Source organism: Rutilus rutilus, assembly GCF_951802725.1.
Source record: "Rutilus rutilus genome assembly, chromosome: 11".
Lineage (NCBI taxonomy): Eukaryota > Metazoa > Chordata > Actinopteri > Cypriniformes > Leuciscidae > Rutilus > Rutilus rutilus.
In genome coordinates, this window is record NC_140216.1 from 4,503,587 (window position 1) to 4,531,457 (window position 27,871).

Here is a 27,871-nt window from a genome sequence, read left to right on the forward strand (position 1 = left end):
ATCAACTCAATAAAATTAAGTAAAAATTACTCAACTTTTCTGATACTGGGGTTCCCATCATGCACTGGACCTTGAATAATTAATGAGGTTCATTTTTCATTGTTTTCCAGCTGTATTTACACTGTTTTATCATTGCTTTTGTTGTCAGGATTAGTAACTTGCCATTTTGTGACATTTCGAGTAAATTTTCTGCTCAAAATGACACATTCAAACACAAAAATGATCCATCAAATGTTACCGTCATTGTGTATTGTCTACCAAGTATTGAGGTCTTTGCATTCACATGAGGTTTAACATCTGACATAATGTAGCATAAATTACTTAGATAAACTAAGTAAAGCACATACTATAAATGACTGGTATAATTCAATATTATAGTTTGAGTGAAATGTAATGTAAAGGAAATTTCAACTAAATCGATATTAATTAATCTTTTACTAGCCAAGTTAAAATTACTTATGTTCTTTGTTACTTTCACTTAACTAGGTTAAGTGAAGTTTACTTAATTCCATATTCCAAGTAAATTTAACTTAAAGATTTCTAATTAAAGCAACTGATAAATATGTTTAGGTTTTTACTTGGCAAACTTTGTAAATTTACTAGCATTTTCTGAGTGAAAAAACTTAGCAAGCTTTTTTCAAGTAAATCCTACTCCAAATTTTTTTCAGTGTATCTATCTATCTATCTATCTATCTATCTATCTATCTATCTATCTATCTATCTATCTATCTATCTATCTATCTATCTATCTATCTATCTATCTATCTATCTATCTATCTATCTATCTATCTATCTATCTATATCCATCCATTATCTATCTATCTATCTATCTATCTATCTATCTATCTATCTATCTATCTATCTATCTATCTATCTATCTATCTATATCCATCCATCCATCCATCCATCTATCTATCTATCTATCTATCTATCTATCTATCTATCTATCTATCTATCTATCTATCTATCTATCTATCTATCTATCTATCTATCTATCTATCTATCTATCTATCTATCTATCTATCTATCTATATCCATCCATTATCTATCTATCTATCTATCTATCTATCTATCTATCTATCTATCTATCTATCTATCTATATCCATCCATTATCTATCTATCTATCTATCTATCTATCTATCTATCTATCTATCTATCTATATCCATCCATCCATCCATCCATCCATCCATCTATCTATCTATCTATCTATCTATCTATCTATCTATCTATCTATCTATCTATCTATCTATCTATCTATCTATATCCATCCATCTATCTATCTATCTATCTATCTATCTATCTATCTATCTATCTATCTATCTATCTATCTATCTATCTATCTATCTATCTATCTATATCCATCCATTATCTATCTATCTATCTATCTATCTATCTATCTATCTATCTATCTATCTATATCCATCCATCCATCCATCCATCCATCTATCTATCTATCTATCTATCTATCTATCTATCTATCTATCTATCTATCTATCTATCTATCTATCTATCTATCTATCTATCTATCTATCTATCTATCTATCTATCCATTATCTATCTATCTATCTATCTATCTATCTATCTATCTATCTATCTATCTATCTATCTATCTATCTATCTATCTATCTATCTATCTATCTATCTATCTATCTATATCCATCCATCCATCCATCCATCCATCTATCTATCTATCTATCTATCTATCTATCTATCTATCTATCTATCTATCTATCTATCTATCTATATCCATCCATCTATCTATCTATCTATCTATCTATCTATCTATCTATCTATCTATCTATCTATCTATATCCATCCATCCATCTATCTATCTATCTATCTATCTATCTATCTATCTATCTATCTATCTATCTATCTATCTATCTATCTATCTATCTATCTATCTATATCCATCCATGATCTATCTATCTATCTATCTATCTATCTATCTATCTATCTATCTATCTATCTATCTATCTATCTATCTATCTATCTATCTATCTATCTATCTATCTATCTATCTATCTATCCATCCATGATCTATCTATCTATCTATCTATCTATCTATCTATCTATCTATCTATCTATCTATCTATCTATCTATCTATCTATCTATCTATCTATCTATCTATCTATCTATCTATCTATCTGTCTGTCGTTCTATCTATCTATCTATCTATCTATCTATCTATCTATCTATCTATCTATCTATCTATCTATCTATCTATCTATCTATCTATCTATCTATCTATCTATCTATCTATCTATCTATCTATCTATCTCCATGACAGTGTTTTATGTGGCAGTGTGAACTAACCTCCTTATTTTGTTACCCTCGTTGCATTTTTAGCCTTACAATTTGAGTAAACCATTCTCACCCTGTGCGGTCAGATCCAAAGAAATCATTAAACCCAGGAAAACACCCAACACACTGATTCAATTATCAGTGATTAGCATATGAATCAGTAAATGAATAGATCTGCATGCTAAGTAAAGTGAGTTGCCTGCCCAGGGGCCCATCCTCTCTCATTATAGGCTACTAATTGAAGGAAAGTATGAAACATTTGAACAGGCAGTGCATGTGAGAAACACCAATTATAAGACACATGCTGAAAGCACACTATTCAGTCACATAACAAACTCTGTTTTCATGTGAAGACAATGAAATAATTCACTAAAATGGAAATCAGTAGTACATCTGTATTATGCATGTGAAAGAGCCCATTAAAATAATTTAGAGCACTTTAACAATGTTACAAGAATGAGGTCGTGCTGTAAATTTAGCAATTCAACTTTTCTTAATTCACTGAATATTGAGTGGGGTCCAAAAATCGGAACCAAATACTCCAATTTTGCATTTTAATACAATTATTTTCATTAGTAGGCTGAGTGATAGTTTTCATTTTTCAGTAGAACTTTTCTTTGTTTTAGATGTTGTTGTTTTTTATTCTAAAATGTGCAGTGAATTAGACTCCAGACTTTCATGTGGTCTCAGACTTTTTGGGCCTTCTGTACATTGTTAAAATATAGTGATGTGATATAATGTCCTAGAAAAATGTGACCCTGGACCACAAAACCAGTCACATGGGTACATTTTTATAAATTGAGATTTATACATCACCTGAAAGCTGAATAAATAAGCTTTCCATTGATGGTTTGTTAGGATAGGACAATATTTGGTCAAGAAAAAAAGCACCTTTAAAGTTGTCAATTTATGTTCGATTAATGCTGCATTCACTCACAACAATAAATGTTTTATATATTTACAGTAGGAAATTCACAAAATTTCTTCATGGAACATGATCTTTACTTAATATCCTAATGATTTTCGGCATAAAAGAAAAATCGATAATTTTGAGTTTTGACCCATATAATGTATTGTTGGCTATTGCCACAAATATACCCGTGCGACTCGTGACTGGTTTTGTCATCCAGGGTCACAAATAGCAAAAAAGTGTCTTGTGTCAGAGTATGCATGTAACACCATCGGCACATCTAATTACGTAATCTTAATTATATTATGTTCAAACATTACTGGTCAACATTGAAGGGATAAAAGCACTGAAATTTGTATCAGAATTCTGAAAAAGAGCAGCAACGGTGTTTCTGTGAATCTGGTTATATCCATCTTTCTTTAACCCTTATGTGCTGTTGGGGATGTTTTCATCCACTATGGGGTATTTTTGAGTCTTAATTTGGCCATAACTTTCTCTGTGTTTCAGCAAATGGAATGATTTTTGGTGACAAATCTTATTTTGACACATATTTTGGGAAAATGCATTGAAATTTTTCAAAAACTCAACAGTATACACTGTGGACAAATTCACTACCCTTTCGTTATGTTCGTGGCTGAAAACAGCCACTACTTTGAACTGCTGTAAAAATGTATCAGATAAATAATTTTTTCAATTTTTTTTTTTGCATAAATCTATTAATCAACCTCAGTCCTGCTCAAAAATACTAAATGTTTAAAAAAAAAAAAAACAGGATTTTAACTCTTTAATTGCCAAATTCGTAAATGATGTCACTGATTTGGGGAAAAACCCACAAAATGACTGATTTTCAATATAAAATGTGATTGTGGACTGGATTTTTTTTAACCTTTTATCACAGTCTTGGACATGTCAAAGATTAGAAACAACATTGGTTTTGATGCATTGGTAGTTTTTGTGCAGCATCAGATTTGAACTTTTTCTCCCTCATTTACTGTTCGTGGCTGTTTTTGCCCCATTGACTTCCATTATAACCACATTTTTTTATTGCAAAGCCATGACACCATATAATCATGCATTTTTGATTGTTGGTGGTTTTCCCTGTTGGGAAGAGGTAAAATTTGTAATTTTTACTGTTGATAACCAGATGGCACCATTAACCCTTTAGATAGGCCTGTGCAAAAAAAAAAAGCTTAGTCTCTGGCTTTTACATGGAGTTATATGGAGTTTATATGGAGTATAATAGCATAATAAAGTGTGTGTGTGTGTGACACTATATTTATCTGATACATTTTTACCGCAGTTCAAAGTAGTGGCTGTTTTCAGCCACGAACATAACGAAAGGGAAGTGAATTTGAACAATGCACAAGGGTTAAAGGATTGGCTGTCCTCACTCAGGCCAGTGGAAGAGATCGGATGAGAGAGTCAGACAGGCCTCACCTACCGTTCCGCTCTCCCCTTATCCCATTAGGTGCTCTATGGCTGCCCAGTAAACCATGGATACAGGCACAGGGATAATCCACCCTAACACTTAGGGACTCATTCACCGCTCTCTCCATGCCTTTTATATGTTGTTAACTCTATTACGCACAGGGGAAGGAGAAGGAGGGAGAGAGGAGAGGAATCTTGAGTCATATACAGGATCTGACAGACTGGTCACCAGTGCATTCTGGGTTCAACTTCATTTGCACGATTAAGGATATGAGAGCAACTTTAGACCTGTGCTTCTGTCGCTGGGAGATTTGAGGAATTTGAGAAGGATCAGCAACTTATAATAGAGACAGTGAAAGACAGTGAGATGATAATATAAGTGGTTTATGGAGATGCAAGTGACATAAAGGAGAGAAAAAAAGAGAGAGGGAAAGGGATACAGGGAGTTTTAATCTGCAGGAGAAGGATAAAGCAGGTGATAGTTCTTCGGTTGTTGCAAGAATGGTGCATCTGAACACTTTTTACTGGAAACACAATCATTTTACTGGAAAAGTAGAGAGATTAAATGGTGGGGAAAAGAGGAGGGCATTGAATCTAAAAAAATCGTTCATGAAATAAAAATAAATCAAATCTAAATAGCTATATATATATACAGTACAGGTCAAAAGTTTGGAAACATTACTATTTTTAATGTTTTTGAAAGAAGTCTCTTATGCTCATCAAGCCTGCAGTTAAAAAAAAAAAAAAAAAAAAAAACTAATATTATGAAATATTATTACAATTTAAAATAATGGTTCTCTTTTTTAATATATTTTAAAATGTAATTTATTTTTGTGATGCAAAGCTGAATTTTCATCAGCAAGTACTCCAGTCTTTGGTGTCTTATGATCCTTCAGAAATCATTCTTGTGTATATATATTTATGTAATACAATAGAAAAACATAATGATTATAATAAAATTACAAAATATGAAAAATCTGCATTTCATTCACATCCCAAATGAGCAATTCTTTTCCTGCATGTCCACTGTTCAATTCTTTAAGCCGTCATTAAAATGAATATGAACTTTACAAATTAAGATGACAAACTGAATTGTGGAATATAAGCACTAGATCTGAAAATCTGCGCATGTGATGGTTTACCAGAGAAATGGACAAACAAACTGGGCTTTAGTTGGAGTTGGTGTGGATGATGCATCACTTTTGAGCCTATGGGCGTTAGCACTTATACTGGGGTTAATCATTTGCTAAATGATTTAATCTTAACTAAGTATTATAGGTACAATTTGCATATTAATGCACAAAGACATGTTTGACTTCACTGTGAGGGTGAACCTGAGGTAAATCAGTCCCACACTTACTAGTAACAATATTTGAAAGCGTACACTTGGATGCATTAGTCCACTTTTTAATTGCAATACTTTATGGAATTTACAGATGGTGTTACTGTTCAAATTATGTTATTAAGAGGCCGTTTTACATGAAAGTTTTCAACTAAAAACAGAAAAATCTGTATGCGTTTTGGCCATTTATTTGGCCGCGAATTTGGTAAAAATGGTTATTATTTATATTACGTGTTCAGTCAATTTTTTTTTTTTTTTTTTACAAATTAACATCGCCACCTACTGGCCTGGCAAAATAATACAGCTTTTTTTTGTCGTTTTTATGGATCCATGTGAACGGGACCGTTTGTACACGAAACTTTCCAAAAAATGCAAAGGAAAAATGTTTCTGTTTTTAGTTGTCATGTAAACGAACCCCAAATTCTATCAGTCATGAAAATGCATATGTTTACTGAGAAAAATCTCAATAAATTTGATTTCATATTGAAGACAAATACTGTAAAATAACAGTATCACCTCTACCAGAGAGTGATAAAGCAAAATCAATATGAAAATATGATAAAACTGCATTATGAATATAATTGTGAATGATAAAACGGCAACGAAATGATAATATGAAAATTCAAAGGCAACAGTATATTACAAAAAGTCACAAAAATGACCCCCCAGAGAAAACACTGCAACATAAAGACTATAACATGAAAAAACAAATGGATATGATCAAATCTTTAAGCCAAGTCGGAGTTAGACATAGAGTAAAAGCTTGTTTACTATCTTAACCATCATGACATGGTTAGTTAAAGAAGTTGGCCTAAAACTAGCCAAAAATATGTTCTTATATTTCCATATTAATCGGGCAATTCTATGCGGTTTGTGAACATGTACATGTCCTAATCAACTCATACATGACATCACCACATGTATCTGTACATAACCTATTTCAATTCTATTGATAATTAAATATAACTAAAGCTTCATATTAAGGCACATAGACCTGCTATCTAAGACCTTTGTGTGCAAAACCTATTTATTAAAACATAATTTTCATGTTTGTTCCCTTTATAGGACCTTTAAGCCAATTTATAGTTTACATTCTATTTGACTCGAAGGACTATATATTTCGAGTTCCCTGGCAAAAACGTTCCTTTAAAAAAAAGGTACTTGTCCAAAAATAAATGTGTCACAATTATGGATGTTTTCGTGCACTTTTATGACACATTCATGGCCAACCTAAGTTACTGTCCAGGCCAAATGTTTCTAGATCAAATTCCAGGATGGAGTCCGGCAGACCTGATATGTCCTGGTCCAGCCAGGATGACGGGTCTGAAAAAGGTGGAGAATTAATCGGTGAGAGAAATAAGTGAATGACAGGAGGATCTAAAATGAAATATGACAAGACATTTGCACTACAGTGTAGTCTATAAAACAACAACAAAATCACTCAACTTTGCTGAAAAATGTGTACACAATCTGTTGTCTGATTTATAGTTCATACTTTTTAAGCAAGTAATAGGTATTTTAATATAATTCTAAAAACGCCCCATTTCAAGTAGATTCACGTGTCTCTTTGCTGTGAAATTTCCACAAATTTTTATAGAGTACATGTCAAAAGTCTGGAAACATTAATTTTTTTAAGCTCACCAAGGCTGCAATTATTTCATCAAAAAAATCCAGTAAAAACAGTAATATTGTGAAATATTATTACAATTCAATTTAAAATAATTGTTTTCAATACATTAAAATTGTTTATTTATTCCTGTCGATGATAAAGCTGAATTTGTAGCATCATTACTCCAGTCTTCAGTGTCACATGATAAATCATACAAAGAAATCATTCTAAAATGCTGATTTGCTGCTCAAGAAACAGTTCTGATTATTATTATTATTATTATCAATGTTAAAAACTGTTTTTGCTGCTTAATATTTTTGTGGATTAATACACAAAAGTGACAGTGAAGACATTTATAAATGTCTATAAAAATATTTCTATATAATACATTTAATAATTGCTGTTCATTGAACTTTCTATTCATCAAAGAATCCTGAAAAAAGCATCAACATTTCCACAAAAATATTAATGTGATGGTAATAATAAAAAATGTTTTTTTAAGCAGGAAATCAGCATATTAGAATGATTTCTGAAGGATCATGTGACACTGAAGACTGGAGTAATGATGCTGAAAATTCAGCTTTGATATCACAGGAATAAATTAAATTTGACAATGCATTCAAATCTAAAACAGTTATTTTAATTTGTAATAATATTTCACAATGCATTTTTTTCTCTCAGTTTGAGCCTCTTTTTTTCTCCTCCAGTGTGTGTGCTCCATATTCTCCTATATCATACTACATATGCATCAAATATAAAAAGCTAACTATGATTTCATACTTCAGGCTTTACAGGATTAAACTGGCAGCTCATATGTTAATCTTACCATTTAAGTTGATGTTGAACATATTTTGTGTGTCTCCAGCACTGCAGCTTTGGTTCTGCTGTGGTTGTTCACTGCTTTCTGAAGCTTCACAGTTCAGATCTGACCCTCTACTGCCGCCTAGAGGATCCTTCTGAAGCGCTCCAAGCTGAGCGGGGAGAGAAATCTTCAAAATCAGTGGTAAATGCAGCTCAGCCACACACCATATGGCCAAGACAGTGTATACGTGTGCAATCTAAGCTGATGATTAATGAAATAAGCAATGTACCTGCTGAGAAAGGGCCTTTGCTTGGCTAGGGGTAAGATGTAAGCCGACGTATGATTCCTGAAACAAAAAAGGTGTTTTTCATCATCTTCATTAAGTCCGGTTCACACACACACACTCTATCGCAAACAGGGCTCACCTTGTTTAGTTCGAAACCTTTATCCTGCAAACTTGGATTTGCTCCGTCTACTTCACTTTCCTTACTATGAGTGACTTTCAATCCCTCTCCTTGAGTCTCGTGGACAGCGGCTTTAGACTGGGGTGTTGCTTCGTCCTGCATCTGCATACAGTGTCTACGTTTCACCTGCATGTGTTGCAAGTCGTGCGTGTCTGTCATATGATTCCAGTTTTTCTCCTGATCCGGAGAGGGGAAAGATGCGGATTGATGTAGATGTTGACCTTGATATTGGCCCTGTTGGCAAGGCACATGCCACTGCTCCCCAGACATCTGATGATGCTGGAACTGTGTGTAGAGCTGATGATGATGCTGATGTTGTTGCTGCTGCTGGGAAATCGCTTGCTGCGATACGTGTGGTTGTTGAGTCTGGGAATGATACTGTAACTGCTGTTGATATTTAGCGTGCAGTTGTGAGTGATGCTGCAGGTGCCGACTGTGTTTGTGAGTGTGATGTTGTTGCGTCTGATTGTGTGTTTGTTGATGTTGTGGCTGGTGGTCATTTTGAATCCACTGCTCCATCTCTGGGATAGACTGATCCTGCGCCTCTGGCTGGAAATACTGCCGCATTGGCTGATGGGACAGCGGAGGCGCGGAGCGGAGATGCTGACTGCAGGGATATGCTGGTGGCTTTGTCTCCTTCTGAACTTTGTTGGGGTTGAGAAGAGGAGCACCCTGTGAGAAACATTCATACTAAATATAAATAACAATAAATTAATATTATTATAAATAAAAGAATAAATAGTAAAATAAATTATTAGAACATAATAAATAAGAAAATAAGAAATTGTGAACAGGAAGATGCAAGTTACTTTGTTCTGAAACTTCTAGGTGATCCAGAGTATATCTGCATGTTTATGGTATTAAATTTAAAGGAGTCATAACCTAGTATTACATTTGATACCTACTGCTGTATTATAGTCTTTCAGGCCCTTCTAAAAAAGAGAAGTGGAAAAAAAATAAACACAGACCTACTTTTACCCTTATTTCTGAAGGCATTATTGTCTCGCGAGATCAATGCGATGTTTTGGCTGTCGTGGACGCTCTATATGGCTCTGCACGCCAGTTGAAAGGGTTGTTGGGACAGCGTCATTAAAAATGAATTTCATCCACTGGTCCCTGATAGTTTCGTCCGATTTTGGGAGATAACACACATTTACATGTTTTTATGGCAATCAACCACAGAGCAAGTCCGGTGTGCACTCGGTTTCTCCATCTTTCTCGACTGAACTGAAGATGAGGGGGAGAGGGGAAGGGGGGCTTCCTGCTGCGGTGTCCATATATGGTATATCCTACTACCTCATGACGTCAAGAGGGAGCTGAAATCAAAATCTCGTATTTGAGTGCGCGTGCACGCGCGCTGGTTTATTTACCCTGAGGTAAACAAACGCTTCACTTTTAAATATCGGCTTCCCGGCCAGTGTATAATCGTTAGTCGATCATAACATACATTGATTCTCGTGGAAAAGTGAAAATTGCAGGTTATGACTCCTTTAAGACCTTTTAATGCCAATTTAAAAAATAAATCTTCTTAACAAACTAAATGAAAACACTATGAGTACCTGATCAAAATAAAGAAAGTTTTTCTAATCCATGATGTATACATATATACATATAATGTAATGTAATTGTAATTCATTACATTTATATAGCGCTTTTCTCTGCACTCAAAGCGTTTACATAGAAGAGGGGGAACCAGCACCAATGTGCAGCATCCACCTGGATGATGCGACGGCAGCCATATTGCGCCAGAACGCCCACCACACACCAGCTTACTGGTGGAGAGGAGACAGAGTTATGAATCCAATCAGTATATATAAGGATGATTAGGATTTTGGCCAAGACCCCTACTCTTTCCAAAGACATCCTGGGATTTTTTGTGACCGCAGAGAGTCAGGGCCTCGGTTTAACGTCTCATCCGAAGGACAGTATAGTGTCCCCATCACTACACTGGGGCGCTAGGACCCACACATACACAGGGTGAGCGCCCCCTCCTGGCCTCACTAACACCTCTTCCAGCAGCAACCTGTTTTTTCCCCAAGAGGTCTCCCACAGAATAGTGAGCCTATGTTCTGACGTACAACCCAGAAGCGCTGCGCTGTTACACAACGTGTAGTCAATTGGACTATTTTAACGATGTCTTTACTAATTTTTCTGGGCAGGCAGATATCGATTACATAGAAGCCTATGGAGGAGTGAGACAGCTCTCAGATTTCATCAAAAATATCTTAATTTGTGTTCCGAAGATGAACGAAAGTCTTACGGGGTTGAAACAACATGCGGGTGAGCAATTACTCACAGTTTTCATTTTTGGGTGAACTAACCCTTTAAATAGTCTGGTCTGACTGGCAGCATGTCTAGCGTGCAGAGAGTCATGCCAGTGCTGATGTTTCTGAAATTTCAGATCTAAAGCAGATCTAGTCTACCAAGACCAAATACATTAACACTGCCATATTCAATAACATGCTCAAACTATTTCAAGAGTTGTCATGATTAAATTATATAGATGGATGAATGGATAGATGGATGGATGGATGGATGGATGGATGGATGGATGGATGGATGGATGGATGGATGGATGGATGGATGGATGGATGGATGGATGGATGGATGGATGGATGGATGGATGGATGGATGGATGGATGGATGGATGGATGGATGGATGGATGGATGGATGGATGGATGGATGGATGGATGGATGGATGAATTAAAGCTAATTAAAAAAAATACTATAGTACTATATAAAAAAATGGTTACACTTTATTTAAAGGTGTCATTGTTACAGTGTAATTAGATATTTAAGTACTGAGTAATAATAATTAACTACATGTACTTACTAAAGGATTAGGATTTGGTTGAGGGTTAATTGCATGTAATAATGCATCATTTACTCGTATTACTATGGTAAGTACATGTATCATATGTAACAAGGACACTGTAAAATAAAGTGTTAAATAAACAAAAAAATGTTTAAGGACCCACAGACAGTCTGTGAGCAAGTATGATTATCAACAATCTTCATATCTTGCCTGTGATATAGAAGACATGGTTGGAGACACTGTGGGTGAAAACTGCTTTGGATGCTGCCAGCGGGACTCTCCGCCACTGGGCACAATGAGTGGGCTGAGCTGGGCTCTCTTCCGTGATGTGGTGGCATGGGCGAGGCCAGTTACACGTGGAGAACCAGAGAGAGAGGAAGAGGAGCAAGAGGGAGAGCCACCAATTCCACTGCTGTGACTGCAGCGGCTGGCAGATGACTGGATGGACTGGTTACTCAGAGAAGAGCTACTGAGGGAGGACTGCAGGGAGTGGTTGCTGAGCGATGAATGCAGGGAAGAATTGCTAAGGGACAGGCGCAAGGAAGCGGAGCTCAGGGAGCTGGGTAGGGAGTGGCTGCTGAGACAGGTCTGGATGTTGGGATTGCTGTGTGAAGACTGGAGCAAAGGGTTACTTAAAGATGCCTGAAGAGATGAGGACAGACCTGAAAAGACAAAATTGTGTCATTTATTTGCATCATTGTTGTTTCTCCACTGAAAAATGATCATTATGGGGATCCTTGGCATAAATAAGGTGAAAACCCTCTGCAAACCTGGCAAGTTAAAGTCAGCCATAAGGCCAGAGTGCATGGAGGTGTTGTTCAGGTGATCGGCACCGCTGTGGTGCTCAGAATCCTGGCCTGCAGGAAGAGGAGAAGGCAGGTGCAGGCTGGAGAGGTCTGGAAGAGAGCCACACGTACTGAGGGCCGATGGGACAGGGAGGGAAGATACCTGCTGATCAGGCAATGGGAAGTTGCTGGAGAGACAGCAAACATACACTGTTTATAGAAGAAAAACTGTGATGGCTTAATTACTAGGACTGAAAGGAACTTACTGAATTACAGGCATTTCACATTCTGATGAAGACATTGAGGGAAACTACAAAAGAAGATGCAATGGAGATAATGAGCATTTGGGTTATCAAATAAAGTGCTTAAAGCGCCCCTGTTATGCTGTTTTAGAGGTTCCTGATTGTGTTGTGGAGGTCTCGGCTTAACATGCATCAAATGTCAAAAAACATTGCGCATCACCTAATTTCTCAAAGATTCAGTCTCATTGAACCCCTGCATACTCTGCTCTGATTGGTCAGACGTCCAAGTCTGTTGTGATTGGTCAACTGCTCACAGTGTGTGTCAGAAACAAAACGCCTATTACCATATCTGAATTTCACTACTGCAGGCTTCCTCAGGTCTTGATACACAGTGATACGAACAGTAACGATGGCATCAGTTTTATGATATCAATTCGAGCCAGTGATGTGCATCAAAGTGTCTTCTCGACATGTTGACAATGACAACACAATCCAAATTCTTCCAGGCCTCAGGTATAACTAGTGTTTGAGGGTCAAAGTAGATGTTGTTCGCGGGCAGCCAATGAAGACCATAGGCTGGCATTATGCAAATTTGTTACATTGTTACGTAGGTATGTAATAGTGAGACTGGAATTACTGATGTCTCATCTCAGCAGTTCAGAATCGATTCTTTCTTCAAGGGGACAATAACTTTAGTTTTTCATTTTGATCTTTATAACAGGGTTCCCACACCTTGGTTAACTTCAAATTCAAGGACCTTTCAAGGACTTTCCAGGTCCAATACCCTCAAATTCGAGGACTTAATGTGCGGACACATTTGAAGTGAGAGCAAGGTTACATTGTGTTACCTCGCAAGATACATTGTTACAGTTTTGCGCGTGAACGTCATGGCAACGTACAACAAAGTACCTCACGCGGGAAACACTTAACGTAACGCGTAAATGCACGTAACTAACGATAATCAAGCAAGCTAGTATGCATAGGCCACGAAGTGTTGGCGAAATAAAACATTAGCAGACCGAAGCGAATAATATGGAATTTTTTGCACAAAATAAATTCAAGAACTTTCCAGGGCCTTGAAATCTTTTTTTTCCAGATTCACACACTTTCAAGGATTTCAAGGACCCGTGGGAACCCTGTTATAACCTTTTACATTCATAAACAGCTTTATTACACACAGCATGAAATGTAACATTCGCATAAAAAGCATAATAGGGGCACTTTAAGAACAATTCACCAATGAGGCAGAATAAATACCTTCTTTAGTTTGGGAGATTGTGTCTCCTCTTGAATATTTTCTTCAATTAGTGGTGCAGGATGCGCAAATCCTTGAAGAATAGGTTTCAATCAAAATAAGCAAGTAATTTAAGACAAAATACTTATAATATTATATAAATAATATTTTCATGTCATGTTAATATCTGCAACAGTCTTTTTTAAAGTGAAGTTTACTGACTGATTATACAGTTAGCCTGTACTACCGTTTAATGTTTTTTTTTTAAGTTTCAACAAGGCTACATTGATTTGATCAAAAAAAACTGTAAAAACTGTAAAAATATTATTACAATTTAAATTAATTGTTTGCTATTTTAATTCATTCCTGTCACTTTTGATCAATTTAATGTGTCCTTGCTGAATTAAAGTGTTCACAAAAACAAAGAAAATCTCACAGACCCCAAAAATTGGAACGGTAATGTATCTAACAAGATAAAGCAACTGTTAAACTCACCATGGTGTCTGGTTTGAGGGTTCAGGGTTTGGGCAGATTTGGGATGGCCATGTAACTGGGTGTTTCGCACACTGGTGTGGAGGGCTGAGTCAGAGTTGGTTCTGAGAGGATAAATAGGATTAGAGAGTTATGGGCGTAGTGAGCAGGGTGATGTGGGAGTCAATAACATTTTCTAAATCTTCCAGAGTTAAGCAAGTTCATCCTCAATTAGAGAGCTCAGTGGGCGTAACTAATACCATTATTGTACACACGCAAGAGCTGATCTTGGATCAGCAGTCTTCTTCCGACTTCTGTTTACCTATTTAGAGCTGTCAGAGGAAGACGGACCATCTGGCTCTTCTCAGTGGCAGAACAACTGGACCAGTTTCTGCTTGGACACAAGCAAAAGTACTTAAAAGAACTAATCAAAGTACTGGCACTAAAAGAATTAAGGGAGCTCAAACCCCATGATTGTGCACCTAAAGGTAATGTCATGATTGTGGTAGACTTCAGCACACTTTCTTCTATAACCTTACCTTCTCCAGTTAGGACCTCGAGGAGGAGAGAGGTGGGTAGAGAGATAGGGAGCGCTTTCAAACTGTGAAATGAAGTTAAGGCTTAAAAATAATGGATTTTGGCTCTTCTCAGACCTTGCAACCTACAATGATCCATACATTCTGCAATTGTTTATGATTATTGTTTTAGTATGTTAAAAATAATTGACAGATTATACACTAGGTTTGGGGTCGGAAAGGTTTTTTCTCTTACAGTATGCTCAAATACAGTAAAAACAGTGATATTATGAACTATTATAAAAATTTTATTACTCCAGTCTTCAGTGTCACATGATCCTTCAGAAATCATACTAATATGCTGATTTGATGCTCAAGAAATATTTAATTTAATTTTTGCTGCTTAATATTTCTGTGAAAACTGTGATACACTACAATTCAAAAGATCAGGGTAAGATTTGTATTCTTTTTTAAAGAACTCAATACTTTTATTCAGCAAGGATGCATTTACTATTATCACTATTATCACCAATGCCGAAAGAGCTGCTTAATATTTTTGTTGCAGAATTTCAGAATATTTTTGAAAGCAGAATTTCTTTGTAACATTAAAAATGTCTTTATTGTCACTTTTGATCAATTTAATGCATCCTTGCTAAATGAAAGTATTAATTTCTATAAAAAATCTTATAGAATGTTTTGAATGGTAGTGTACTTAAGTGTAATACTGTGTAGCACTTAATGCAGTTAAAAGAATAACATAAATAGAAATATATATATATATATTCACTAATAACAATTTACATGGCCTCTCCGGTGGTGGTGAAAATTACCATTATTAAACATAACTGTTCAGAGTTGTTGCAATATTCCTTTCATATGACTATAAACATGCATCTGTAAGATTATCAGCGGTAACACTTTATTTTGATGCTCCACTTTAGACATTCTACTACCTATAAGTAACTTTGCAACTACATGTCTACTTACCCAAACCCTAACTAATATTCTAATGAGAGCTAGTTGACATGTAGTTGCAAAGTTACTAGAACATCTAAAGTGGACCATCGAAATAAAGTGTAACCTTATAAGCCATTGTAAACGTGGGGATACATGTCTCCGGTGCGGCCTGCCGAGAGGACTGGGCTGGACGTCTCTGTACTCCTCATCTGCCTCTAGGAGCTGCTGTGTGAGATAACTCGGGTACTGTAAATAGCAGAAAGGCAAATCAAATGCAATTCATTCAAAGAGCAAGGCCTGACATTGAAAAAGAAACATAATTGTATAATAATGATATTAAAAATGCAAGAAAAATCCCTCACCTGGCTCTCCGTGGAGCATCTTGAGATCTGATTGACATTTGGCAGCGATCCTCCATAATACGGGACCAAGTCACTGGTTTGCCGAACTCTCTCAGCCTGAACCTGAGGAGGGAATGAATAGATGCACACTGGTCACAGTAGCACAACACAAATCTCTCTCTCTCCCCCACAGAATGCTTTACCCTCAGGGGAACCAACACCTGTTACATCATCATTTAAAAAACAGACACTGTACCTGGGATTTACAGATCCCTTTGCCTCAGTCTGCAACACTGATGTGAAACAGACCCTAGATGAGTGACTGACAAAGTGCTATTTATGTGCATTGACCTAATCCACGTTGTGAACCTGCTGAATCACAAGTCCATATACAGATGGTAACCACAAAAAATCTTACTACAATTTACTTTTGATTTTAAAGGGTCTAATACGGTCTAGATTTCAGGTGAACCTTTTTTTTTTTTTTTTTTTACATCTGCTGTAAATAGTTACGTGACCAGAACTGTTTAACACTGCTTTAACTTCATAAAACATCATCATAGAGCTACAACTACCATATTTGGGTACATAAAATATTTCAAGGGTCTAATGTTATTGATTTATTATGAATATTGCTGTCTCATGCAAGTCATGATCACACATGTAAACACTGAGCCCGATTTTTAGCTGATTGATTCACAAGACGTATTGCTACATTAAAACAAGTAAAAGTACAACGAAATATGCATGTATTTATGGAAAACAATTGCATTGTCCTTATGTAATTATGTTACTTCATTGTTTGAAACTTTATAATGGATCTTATAGTCCAACAAGAAGTTTTTGACTCTAGTTTCCATCCAGTTAAAATCGTGACCAGAAGTAAAATACAGTTTTTGAATATTAATTTATTTTAGAAAATATGTTATATATGAGTTATATTATTATACGAAAGGTAAGCAGAAGTAAAAATACTTTAGCTGGGGTAAATGGTTTTAAAAGGGTTAATACATGTACAAAGAGAACAATCCCAAACTGTTCACTATAAAGTAATTTTTTTTACTTCCTTTTTGATTTCTTGTTTCTGACATCGCACTTCCTAAGAACCCCCAGTAGCTTTACCTAAAGCTAGTTGTCAGGAATCAATAAAACTGAGTTTAAGCAGCCGCAATAACCTTATAACGGAGCCCAGGTCAAATATATGACGAGTGTCGTAAACACGCCTGACATGTCCTGTATCGAGTAGACTCACCCTGATGGAAGTAATGTCCATCATAACCTCTCGGAAAGCGGCTGTGTCTTCAGCCTGTCGCTGATTGTGAAGCGCGATTTTCTCGCTGAATTTCCGCGGATTGCAGGTTCCAGGCGCTGGTCCGGCTCCGGGCCCCTGTCCGTGTCCTATTTCCCCAAGCATAGCGCCTGACAGATGCATTATTTCGTCAAATAAGAGAAAGTTAGCTGGCCAGAGTTCGACAAGTGACCCAAGAAAGCAAGACTTTTGACAACGGTGAGCAATGCATTGTGGGTAACGCAGTCCTGAACGCTGTAGTAAACATCGTTGCCAAGCTCATTCGTTATCTGTGAAGTGCACACGCCCAACTACTGTCGAGGAGGGAAAAAACAACTCTGGTATTTCGGGAAACGTAGTTTATACCAATTTAACGACCACCATGCGGACAGTTTTGTTGCCAGACTTTCTGTCGCATTAAAAAAAAAAAAACGTCCTAATTAAAGTAAACATTGAAATACGTGTACTTAAATACTTTTATACCAGTTTAAATCGTTAAAAAAAAGTTAATAAATTATGTTACATTTAAAATGTTTAAAAAATGAACAATATGACGTTATATTTGCCATTTTAATTCGTCCCATCAACAAATTTTTTTTTATTATTTTTTTTAGATTATTTTAATAAATTGACATTTAACGTGAAAAAAATGTGTGGGGCTATGGAGTCAAAAAGTTTGAAAACCAATATTTTAGATAATTTGACACAGCACTTTCACTAATAAATGAAAGATAAAAATGATAGAAACATATGGTCACTTTGCATATCTAATACATACATACAAAAAACAAACAAACATCTGCTTACACTTATTTGTTTCTCTCTTTTTTTTTTCTCTTCTGACAAAATTCTCAAAGGACTACAAACGATTCGTCTGAAAACTACAGTTCCCATGTAAACGTCATCCAGTGACGTCTCTTTGAAAGCCTGTAGATTGATTTACTTCCGTTAAGCTTAACCCACACAGCGGCTGCTAACAGAAACATGTCTGATAGAAACATGGAGGAGAAAGTTGAGCAAGCTTCAAACAGTAAAAATATATCTCTGCCAATGTCGAGGGTGCGATTAATCATGAAAAGTTCTCCCGATGTGTCCTGTATTAACCAGGACGCTCTTTTCTTGACAACAAAAGCAACGGTAATTTGGTGTGTTGTTAATCAATGGTCAGTTGGCAGGCTAACTGCCTTATTCAGTTGAAAACCTGTTTTGTATTTGGTCGCAATGAACATTTGCGACACCAGTTTAAACCTTTAGTTTAAATTCATATCTCTCGCATTAGTAAGAGTACTAGCGAACGACTCTTATATCATTGACTGATGTTTATATTACTGTGTGACATCTTCATACTTTATAGGAGCTTTTTGTCCAGCACTTGGCTCTGTCCTCATATAAAAACGGTTCCGGTAAAGGGACAAACACACTGTCATACAGTGATCTGGCCAGGGCAGCAGAGGAGTCGGAAACATTTCAGTTTTTAACTGGTGAGTCCTGGTCATTTGTAATGATGACAAACACAATTCAAACTACATGAAGTGGTGTGTAAACAGTTTCGTCTCTTCTATTTTTAGATATCCTTCCCAAGAAAATCTTGGCCAGAGATTATCTGAAGTCACTGGAAGAAATGGACAAAGATGATGACAACCTGTAGTGATGAATAGCAAGTCGGAGGAAATCACTGTGAACTGGTTCTGACCACTTCCTCACACAGTGGATAAAGTCATAGGACGTTGTCTTACAAATAAGGACATTTCACCCAAAGAGTTGTTGTTTTAGAGAGGTAACATACATGTTTTACTTACTGTAGTCTGTATGTTTTAGCACCCACTTACACTATGCTGTTTAAAATGTTCAATAGCTGCTTCGGATTCACAGCTGAACCACCGTGAGCACTGGAAACCAGTATATGTGGTGCTGTGTCATGCATTGGTAGTGTTTTATTGCTACTTGTCACCATGATTTGTATGTTTTTTGAAGATTTAGTTTTTTCATTCAGCTGCAAAAATCCAAACATCTATACAGTCCATTCCATTCATTGTGAAATTAGACTTTGCTTATGTATGCATCTTCAAAATAAAATGACATTTCTCAGGGTTTAGAGAGGTATATTTGATGACCACTGATGCTTTAACATTTTAACCACTTCACCGCTGATGGTAAAAATACATTTGATTCATACTTGAGTCTGGACTGCAGCTGAAGATTTATCTAGTGCACTGTATAGTTTTTAAATGCTCGAACCGTTTGATTTTGTATTTGAATAAATGCATTTGCTGGTTATGTGTTCATCCTGTTTTTAATATGGCAATCAGTCATGCAAAATCAAATGAACCACTGTGCAAGTGACATTTTTCTTGATCACAGACTATTTTAGACAAATTTGGCATAACAAAATTGTACCTTTACAATTTATTATGGAACAGTCTTTAGTCTGGGGGTATAAAAATAGATTTTATTTCTACTACCTAGTAACTCACTTACTTAATAGAGTGGAAGAACGAGGGGGGAAAACGTACCAAAAGAAGTACAGGATGCTGTTAGCATGCATTATATGGTCATATATGTCTTTTTTTTGTTTGTGTGATTAAATGTTGTAATAAAACATGCATTCTTTTTTTTTTTTTCACATGTCCGTTTAACATGGGCTTGTGTTGCTTAAATTAAATTACTGGGGTCGTAGTTTGGCCAGTCGAAGTTGCATAGAGTTCAAAGACCTCTCCAGATTGGCAAGGTGTTTCTCCAGAAGTGCTGCTACTTGCTCCCTGTTTGCAATGGAGTCTTTCGTGATTTCAATTTGCTCCTTCATACTGTGAGAGAGAGAGACAGAGAGAGAAACTTGTTTCATGTGTTATAACATTTCTGAATTTATTTGATTTAGGAGAAAACAACGTGTGTTGACATTATGTAATCATATACCGTCTTTCCTCTATCTCCAACACACAGTGCAACATTCTTTGTAAAGTTATCTCCATTGAGCAATTGATTTTTAATGCTAATGACCTATATTGGCTGCAAGTTTGTTAAGTGATGGTATATGCTTTTGTTGAAGCCATCAGCCTGTATTATTTTTTACAAGAATTGTGTTTAACAGTGGAATTCTTGTTGCAAAACTACATTACCCATGATTCTGCAGAGTAATCTCCCCAAATCCAAAAATCGCAACTGGTGTAATCGAGTCAATCTCCCTACACTCTCAAACTACTTAATGCTTATAATATATATATATTACATTTACATTTATGCATTTGGCAGACGCTTTTATCCAAAGCGACTTACATTGCATTTCAAGATGCACATTTACATTCTTATCAGTTCTTGCTTTCCCCAGGAATTGAACCCATGACCGATATATATATATATATATATATATACAGTGCAATGCATAAGTTAATACACCCATGCTAAAGTTGACTAAAAAGAGGAATAAAAAATCATATTTTGGAAATTGAACTTAATGCCTTAATTTAAAAAATTTGGAAAAATCCAACCTTTAAGGACACCAATTTTCTTTGTGAATGAATAATGTATCGTAAATAAATAAATGTTCTTCCTTAAAATACATGGTGCATAAGTTAGTACACCCCTATGTTAAATTCCCATAGAGGCAGGCAGATTTTTATTTTTAAAGGCCAGTTACTTCATGGATCCAGGATACTATGCATCCTGATAAAGTTCCATTGGCCTTTGGAATTAAAATAGCCCCACATCATCACATAGCCTTCACCATACCTAGAGATTGGCATGGTTTTATTTCAGTTAGCCTAATAGCTAGTTTGATTTGCATTGCTGATTATGCACCATGTATTTTAAGGAAGAACATTTATTTATTTACGATACATTATTCATTCACAAAGAAAATTGGTGTCCTTAAAGGTTGGATTTTTCCTAATTTTTTAAATTAAGGCATTAAAGGGATAGTTCACTTTGAAATTAATTTTTGATATGTTTTAGCTTACCTCAAGGGCATCCAAGATGTAGGTGTCTTTTTTTCCGCAGTAGTTTCAATTTTGATATTTTTAGGTCAAACCGTTCTTGTCTGTCAGTCATATAATGCAGGTCTGTGGTCACTGTCTCAAAACACAAGCACAGAGTCCAAATTAAAACAATTCCCCATCGTCCAAATGAAACAATTCCCCATCTTAAGTACACATTGATGGCCTAAGACACGAAACGAGCGGTTTGTGTGAGAAAACGAACAGTATTTATATAGTTTTTAGCTCTTGAAAACAGCACACGTCCAAATGGTCTGACGGCGCGGGCGAGTATAGATGTATACATAGATGTCGCCTTGGCTACTGCAGTTCATTGGAACGAAACCGTAGCAAAGCGACATCTAGTGTATATATCTATGCGGGTATAGATGTATACACTAGATGTCACCTTCGCTACTGCAGTTCATTGGAACGAAACCGTAGCCAAGGCGACATCTATGTATACGTCTATACTCGCCCGCGCCGTCAGACCATTTGGACGTGTGCTGTTTTCAAGAGCTAAAAACTATATAAATACTGTTCGTTTTCTCACACAAACCGCTCGTTTCGTGTCTTAGGCCATCAATGTGTACTTATGATGGGGAATTGTTTCATTTGGACGATGGGGAATTGTTTTAATTTGGACTCTGTGCTTGTGTTTTGAGACAGTGACCACAGACCTTCATTATATGACTGACAGACAAGAACGGTTTGACCTAAAAATATCAAAATTGAAACTACTGCGGAAACAAAGACACCTACATCTTGGATGCCCTTGAGGTAAGCTAAAACATATCAAAAATTAATTTCAAAGTGAACTATCCCTTTAAGTTCAATTTCCAAAATATGATTTTTTATTCCTCTTTTTAGTCAACTTTAGCATGGGTGTATTAACTTATGCATTGCACTGTATATATATAGCATTAAACATAAAATATTTTGTTTCTCCTCATTAAGGGGTCAAACTCGTAGTCCTGGTCAAAAGTGGCGAACACCTCAAATCTAACTTTATATTTTTTATTTCAGTAATGTAATGTAAATCAATGTAATATATTTCTATTTGGTAACACTTTACAATAAGGTTTCATTAGTTAACATTAGTTAATACTTTAATTAACATGAATTACCAATGAACAATACTTTTACAGCATTTATTAATCTTAATGTTAATTTCAACATTTACTAATATATTATTTATTATAATATATATAAATAGTTTAAAAAGTTGAATATTTTTGTTTAATTTTCACCTTGTGCTCAGTTTTAATTAGAATCACATCCGGTCGGGCGTTTGCATGCAGTCTATCTGCAAAAGTTATATATATATAAAATAAATATTTCAATGCACTTGAATCGAAGCTCAAATCGGATCCAAAAAGTCTGCCTACGCTGCAAAAAAAAGTCTCAGACGTCACACCAGTTTGGCTGAACGTCTGATGCATATGGCACACAAAATCAGAAACTCTTCTGGAGTTTCAAAGTCATCATCTGATTGGTTGAATTCTACAGGATTTCCGTGAGACGTGTGTGTTGCGTCTCCACCTGGAAAGATGCCGTGATTTCAAACCCCCTTATGGAAAAAGCAAACCGTTGTTTTGCTACAGGCTTTTCCTGTAGCTCAAACAGTAGAGCGTTGGCGCTTGTAACGCCAAAGTCATGGGTTCGATTCCCAGGGAAAGCAAGAACTGATAAGAATGTAAATGTGTACCTTAAAATGCAATGTAAGTCGCTTTGGATAAAAGCATCTGCCAAATGCATACGCTGTGTTTAAACTGTGATAATGAGCGCTTATCAGGATCAACTAAACGCTGGATTTTCTGAAGTATGTAAAGTTCACGGCATAAACACTTTAAAATACGTACAAGAGTTTGATATTATAGGGACATCGACGTTACATTTTCACACACCTAAACATGACGTAAAAAAAAAAAAAAAACAGTGATTGGTTGCTTTACATGTTAGTCAGACGGCCTCTAGGTGATTCTTGGCCAATGAAAGCTGCAATGGAGTCCAGACCTCCTGCCGTCAGTCTGAAGGTCTGGCTACGCGAGACTAGTTGAAACCCCACACAGCTCCATTGGAAATGAATGTCTATCGTTGATGGAGATAGTGAAAAGACGACTTTACAGTAAACGAATTACCATGAAAACATTCAAAACTCAATTACCTTGAGAAGGTGTAATGCTCTTTCTCCTCCTTCCTCTTCTCATCCAAATCCATGAACACCTTCTGCATTGTGTCGGCAGTCTGAGTCACGACGAGATGGTCAGCCTGGACGCCCTGCACATCGTCCCTGGCCTGTTGGTCATAGGACGCCCCCCCTTCCTCGACACCACTAGATGTGGATACAGCCTGCAGTGCCGCCCTGTTCTGCAGCACGAGGAGGCGTGACTTCTCAAACTCCTCTGGTCCCGCTATATCATCCCAGCACACAGGGGAGGACGGAGGCAGCCAGAAGCGCTGAGTGCAGTTGGCCGGTCTGCCGGGCGTCTCTCTGAGAAAAGGACTATCTGCTGGAAAGCTGTTTAGGAGCTCGTGTAATCCCGAACCCCAGTCCCAGTCCCGGTCCGAGCCGTCCAGCTCGAGCTCGGTCACTACGCTGCCCACTGAGTACAGCAGGAAAAGGCACCTGGACAAACACGTCCATCCCATTCTATCCTGGAGCAACCGCATACTGGTGCTATCGAACAGACGCTAAATAGCAGTGAAAGAAAGCGATTTTTGTTAACTGTCCTTAAAGGGATAGTTGGTTCACCCAAAAATGAAAATTAGCCCATGATTTACTCACCCTCAAGTCATCCTAGGTGTATATGACATGCTTCTTTCAGACGAATACAATCGGAGTTATATTTAAAAATGTCATGGTTCTTCCAAGCTTTATAATGGCAGTGAATGGCTGTATATTTTTTTGTAACTAGCTTCCGGCAGATGGCGAAAGAGAAACCCTTGACCTTGACGCACAACGTAATGACGAACGCGGAAGCGCAGAGGATAGAGCAAAACAAAACACCAGTCACGAATTAGAAGTCTAAAACGAGAATTTTTTAAGAGAAATGTCGGAGGAGCTTGAGTTTGTTGCCCAGCCCTGTTTGTTTGAACCGCGAGAGGCGTCAAAGCTTACGCTACTCCTACGTCATACATCAAGTGTTACTCTTTTGGCGTAAGTTGACTTGCGTAGGCCGTCTGCCGGAAGCTAGTTATTTTAGTCGATAAAGTTTTAAATATGGATATTTTTCTTACACGAACGCATCGCTTCGCTTCGCTTCAGAAGGGCTTTATTAACCCCCCAGAGCCGTGTGGAGCACTCTTATCATGGATAGATGCACTTTTATGATGGATAGATGCACTTTTATCATGGATAGATGCACTTTTATCATGGATAGATGCACTTTTATCATGGATAGATGCACTTTTATCATGGATAGATGCACTTTTATCATGGATAGATGCACTTTGATGGACTTCAAAAAATATACATCTATTCCCTGCCATTATAAAGCTTGGAAGAGCACAGGATATTTTTTTATATAACTCTGATTGTATTCGTCTGAAAGAAGATCATATACACCTAGGATGACTTGAGGATGAGTAAATCATGGGCTAATTTTCATTTTCGGGTGAACTATCCCTTTAACTGTTAACTGCACCAACGTGAGCTTAGTGTATCAAACCCATATTCCTGACTTTGTAAGCACATGATGCATATAATTTTGTAATCAAAATTATTCAACTCCCATTGCAAATCAGGTTTATTGGCAAAATGTACAGACTTTCAGCTGTTTGCAATGAACAAATCAAACAAAAGCAATTGAGGCAATCACCAAGGCTTGAAGTAGTAGTCCTGGAAGATTCTACAGTGGCCATCACATACCCCTTTTCCACCAAGGCAGGTGCCGGTTCGGAGCCGGTGCTTACTCGCGAACCAGTTCTTTGTGTTTCGACAGCCAAAGAACCGGTTCTCGGCCAGGAAAATTGGTTCCAAAGCGGCACCAACTCTTTGCAGGACTAGAACCGTTCTTTTACCACGTCATGCTTACATCGGGGTTATTGTCGAATTTCTTCTCGAACGTAACCTCCGTCTATAGTAACCCAGACGAGCAGCACAAATGTGTTCTAAACGTCGTCTTCTGATCCCAATATAGGATCGTAAAGCCAGGAGAAACATTTGCAGAAAGACGATGTAGTCCAACATTGTAACTGTTATGCTTGAAGTTGGGAAAGCTAAGACGTATGGCAACGTACACAGTGATGTAATGACGTCGTTCGCTGGGCTCTCTAGTCAGTGGAAAAACAACCAGGTTCTGAGAAGGTTCGCAAGTTGAACCAACTTTGAACCAGGACCAGTTCCAAACCAGTTCTTTTTTGGTGGAAAAGGGGTTACAGTCACCTGACTTGAACCCCATAGAAAATCTCTAGTGGGATTTGAAGGCAACAACTGCAGCACACAAACCCAAGAATATTACTGAACTAGAGGCCATTGCTCATGAGGAATGGGCTAAGATTCCTCAGAAACGCTGCCAGGTTCTACATCTCGTTTGTATCAGGTCATAACAGCAAAAGGCTGTTCTACTAAGTACTAAAGATGCTTGCCATGAAGGGGTTGAATCATTTTAAGTCATTAAAAGTTGCTTTTTCAGTTAAATTTGGGGAAACCACTTGAAACATTTATTGTGTTGAGGCGATTTCATTTACTTTTGATTTGGTCATTGCAAACAGCTGAATGTCTGTATATTTTGCCAATAAACCTGATTTTCAATGGGGGTTGAATAGACCTTAATACAATGCTTAACAATGAAAGGACTTTCACTGAATAAATCAATAAACTGCTATTTTGGGGTAACACTACATCCTAGAAATAACAATTTAATTTCAATATTTTTTTCCTGCCGTGGTGCATATGTGAAGGCTGAACATTTTTGATGTACATTAAACAGACATTTTTATTACAACAGAAATACCACATGTACATATCAGACAGGAGGGACTTCAATTGTTGTCTTGTTACAGTTGTTGCATTTTTAATGCATTGCTTTTCTTTAATATGTTATTAAAGTATGTTTAAGATAAGTTAGCTTAAAATTATTAACTGCTTTATTCTTTGCTGACATCTACAAAATAGTGTATTAAGTTGCCAGTGGCACCAAAGATACAGATCCAAAAAGGTTGATATATTAGGAATGAAGTGGACGCCCCCAAATATTTATTCTTTTGGATATTCCATTTATTCTTTTGGATTTTACCAAGAAACGTAATGAAAGAACATTGTAACTTTTTGTGTATAAGGTTTAATGATAATTGCAGCCACCCAAGGGCCAAAATAATGATCGTTTTCAAATAAATTTCCTCAACACTCCCACTTGTTAGTCAGACAAAAAAAAAGAGGTCGAAGTATTACCATAAGGCTATGAGCTGGTCTTCATGCTAAAACAAAATTTTGATTGTGCCCAGAATTCACTTTTCGAGGGAATCAGCCTAATCCTATATAGTTGCCATTGCTGTTAAGATGGGATATTAAGTATAAGATATTAAAATCCAAATAACGTTACATTCATCATTTTGTTTTAATGTTCACTCTCGGGAGAGACGTAGACTTCAAGTGTTATTGCAGCAAAACACGGACGAAATTCTAAGATAAATAAATAAAGCTAGTTAATGAATAAATATTTCATCGAACTCTGTCGCAAAATTAACATACCGGTACGTAAAGACACGTTTATGAAACGTAGAAATGCCATCGTGCATTTAAACGTTATTGTTTTAAGGAAAATTACTTTAAAAACAGCGTTTTTGCGCTAACGTCTCTTTAAAAAACTTTTGGGCTTGCAACTAGTAAAGCAAAAGCATTTGACACCGTGAAATGTTAAAAGCATTCAAAATTTAATATAAACTTACCTCAGAGACTGTTGTAGATCAGCAGGAAGAGAGAGAGCTTGCGTGCTTCTCATAAATGAGCTATTGGAAAATCTGACTCGCTCTTCCCAGCTCCACTCAGAGCTGCTCACAACTCACTTGACTAAAGTTAGTTACGCGAACTAAAGGAGGCCTTTTATTTTTTACAAACACAACAATATTAAACGAAAACCATTAGCGTTAATATACAAAGAGACCGAGTGAAATGGAAAGACATTAGGCTAAACGTCTTAAAGATGTTCTTGCAAAGTTTTGAGCAGCTGAAAGAGTGGCCGTGTCTCAATACCTAGTGTGCTGCCTATCTAGACAGCATTTGTGGACATCATTTGCGTGGCTTCTATAACACTTTGTAGGTATGCACTTAGTTTTGAAACACAGCCATTGTAAACTTTTTAAGGACTTCCCTGTCTGTGAACATGTTTTTTCTTTTTCTTTTTTTCTTTTCATGTTGAAGTTAGAAAGTTTAAAGTTGACTCTCTCAG

At 36.6% G+C, this 27,871-nt stretch overlaps 3 protein-coding genes across 6 annotated transcripts; 1 reads left to right on the forward strand and 2 right to left on the reverse strand.

The window, feature by feature from the left end:
* Nucleotides 1–6,036: 6,036 nt before the first annotated feature.
* On the reverse strand, nt 6,037–17,805 carry crtc2 (CREB regulated transcription coactivator 2). 4 transcript variants are annotated; one of them, XM_084423259.1, is made up of 14 exons: nt 17,476–17,805; nt 16,245–16,346; nt 16,036–16,128; nt 14,950–15,011; nt 14,733–14,801; nt 14,435–14,535; nt 13,963–14,033; nt 12,730–12,773; nt 12,449–12,651; nt 11,889–12,340; nt 8,824–9,534; nt 8,688–8,744; nt 8,423–8,567; nt 6,037–7,310 (listed from the first exon to the last, which is right to left on the reverse strand). In XM_084423259.1, the coding sequence occupies exons 1-14, from the start codon at nt 17,653–17,655 to the stop codon at nt 7,207–7,209; spliced, it is 2,394 nt and encodes a 797-aa protein (XP_084279385.1). In that variant the 5' UTR covers nt 17,656–17,805; the 3' UTR covers nt 6,037–7,206. The 4 variants fall into 4 exon arrangements, with proteins under 4 accessions (XP_084279385.1, XP_084279384.1, XP_084279383.1 ...); XM_084423258.1 differs by having other exon boundaries at nt 8,423–8,585; nt 17,476–17,780; XM_084423257.1 differs by having other exon boundaries at nt 8,824–9,552; nt 17,476–17,780.
* Nucleotides 17,806–18,368: 563 nt separating this feature from the next.
* chrac1 (chromatin accessibility complex subunit 1) lies at nt 18,369–19,788 on the forward strand. Its single transcript, XM_084423263.1, has 3 exons — nt 18,369–18,648; nt 18,866–18,992; nt 19,080–19,788. The coding sequence occupies exons 1-3, from the start codon at nt 18,496–18,498 to the stop codon at nt 19,157–19,159; spliced, it is 360 nt and encodes a 119-aa protein (XP_084279389.1). The 5' UTR covers nt 18,369–18,495; the 3' UTR covers nt 19,160–19,788.
* Nucleotides 19,788–27,840, reverse strand: LOC311299599 (uncharacterized protein). Its single transcript, XM_084423262.1, has 3 exons — nt 27,372–27,840; nt 23,647–24,173; nt 19,788–20,315 (listed from the first exon to the last, which is right to left on the reverse strand). The coding sequence occupies exons 2-3, from the start codon at nt 24,150–24,152 to the stop codon at nt 20,174–20,176; spliced, it is 648 nt and encodes a 215-aa protein (XP_084279388.1). The 5' UTR covers nt 24,153–24,173; nt 27,372–27,840; the 3' UTR covers nt 19,788–20,173.
* Nucleotides 27,841–27,871: the final 31 nt, after the last annotated feature.

Coding starts and splice junctions, on each gene's coding strand:
- LOC311299599 (XM_084423262.1), bottom strand. CDS start 24,152: ATGCGGTTGCTCCAGGATAGAATGGGATGGACGTGTTTGTCCAGGTGC. Junction 20,316..23,646: donor GAGCATTACACCTTCTCAAG/GTAATTGAGTTT, acceptor TCTCTCTCACAG/TATGAAGGAGCAAATTGAAA.
- chrac1 (XM_084423263.1), top strand. CDS start 18,496: ATGTCTGATAGAAACATGGAGGAGAAAGTTGAGCAAGCTTCAAACAGT. Junction 18,649..18,865: donor TCTTGACAACAAAAGCAACG/GTAATTTGGTGT, acceptor CATACTTTATAG/GAGCTTTTTGTCCAGCACTT. Junction 18,993..19,079: donor AACATTTCAGTTTTTAACTG/GTGAGTCCTGGT, acceptor TTCTATTTTTAG/ATATCCTTCCCAAGAAAATC.
- crtc2 (XM_084423256.1), bottom strand. CDS start 17,655: ATGCATCTGTCAGGCGCTATGCTTGGGGAAATAGGACACGGACAGGGG. Junction 12,341..12,448: donor GGCTGACTTTAACTTGCCAG/GTTTGCAGAGGG, acceptor TTGTCTTTTCAG/GTCTGTCCTCATCTCTTCAG. Junction 8,745..8,823: donor AAGGTTTCGAACTAAACAAG/GTGAGCCCTGTT, acceptor TTTTTGTTTCAG/GAATCATACGTCGGCTTACA.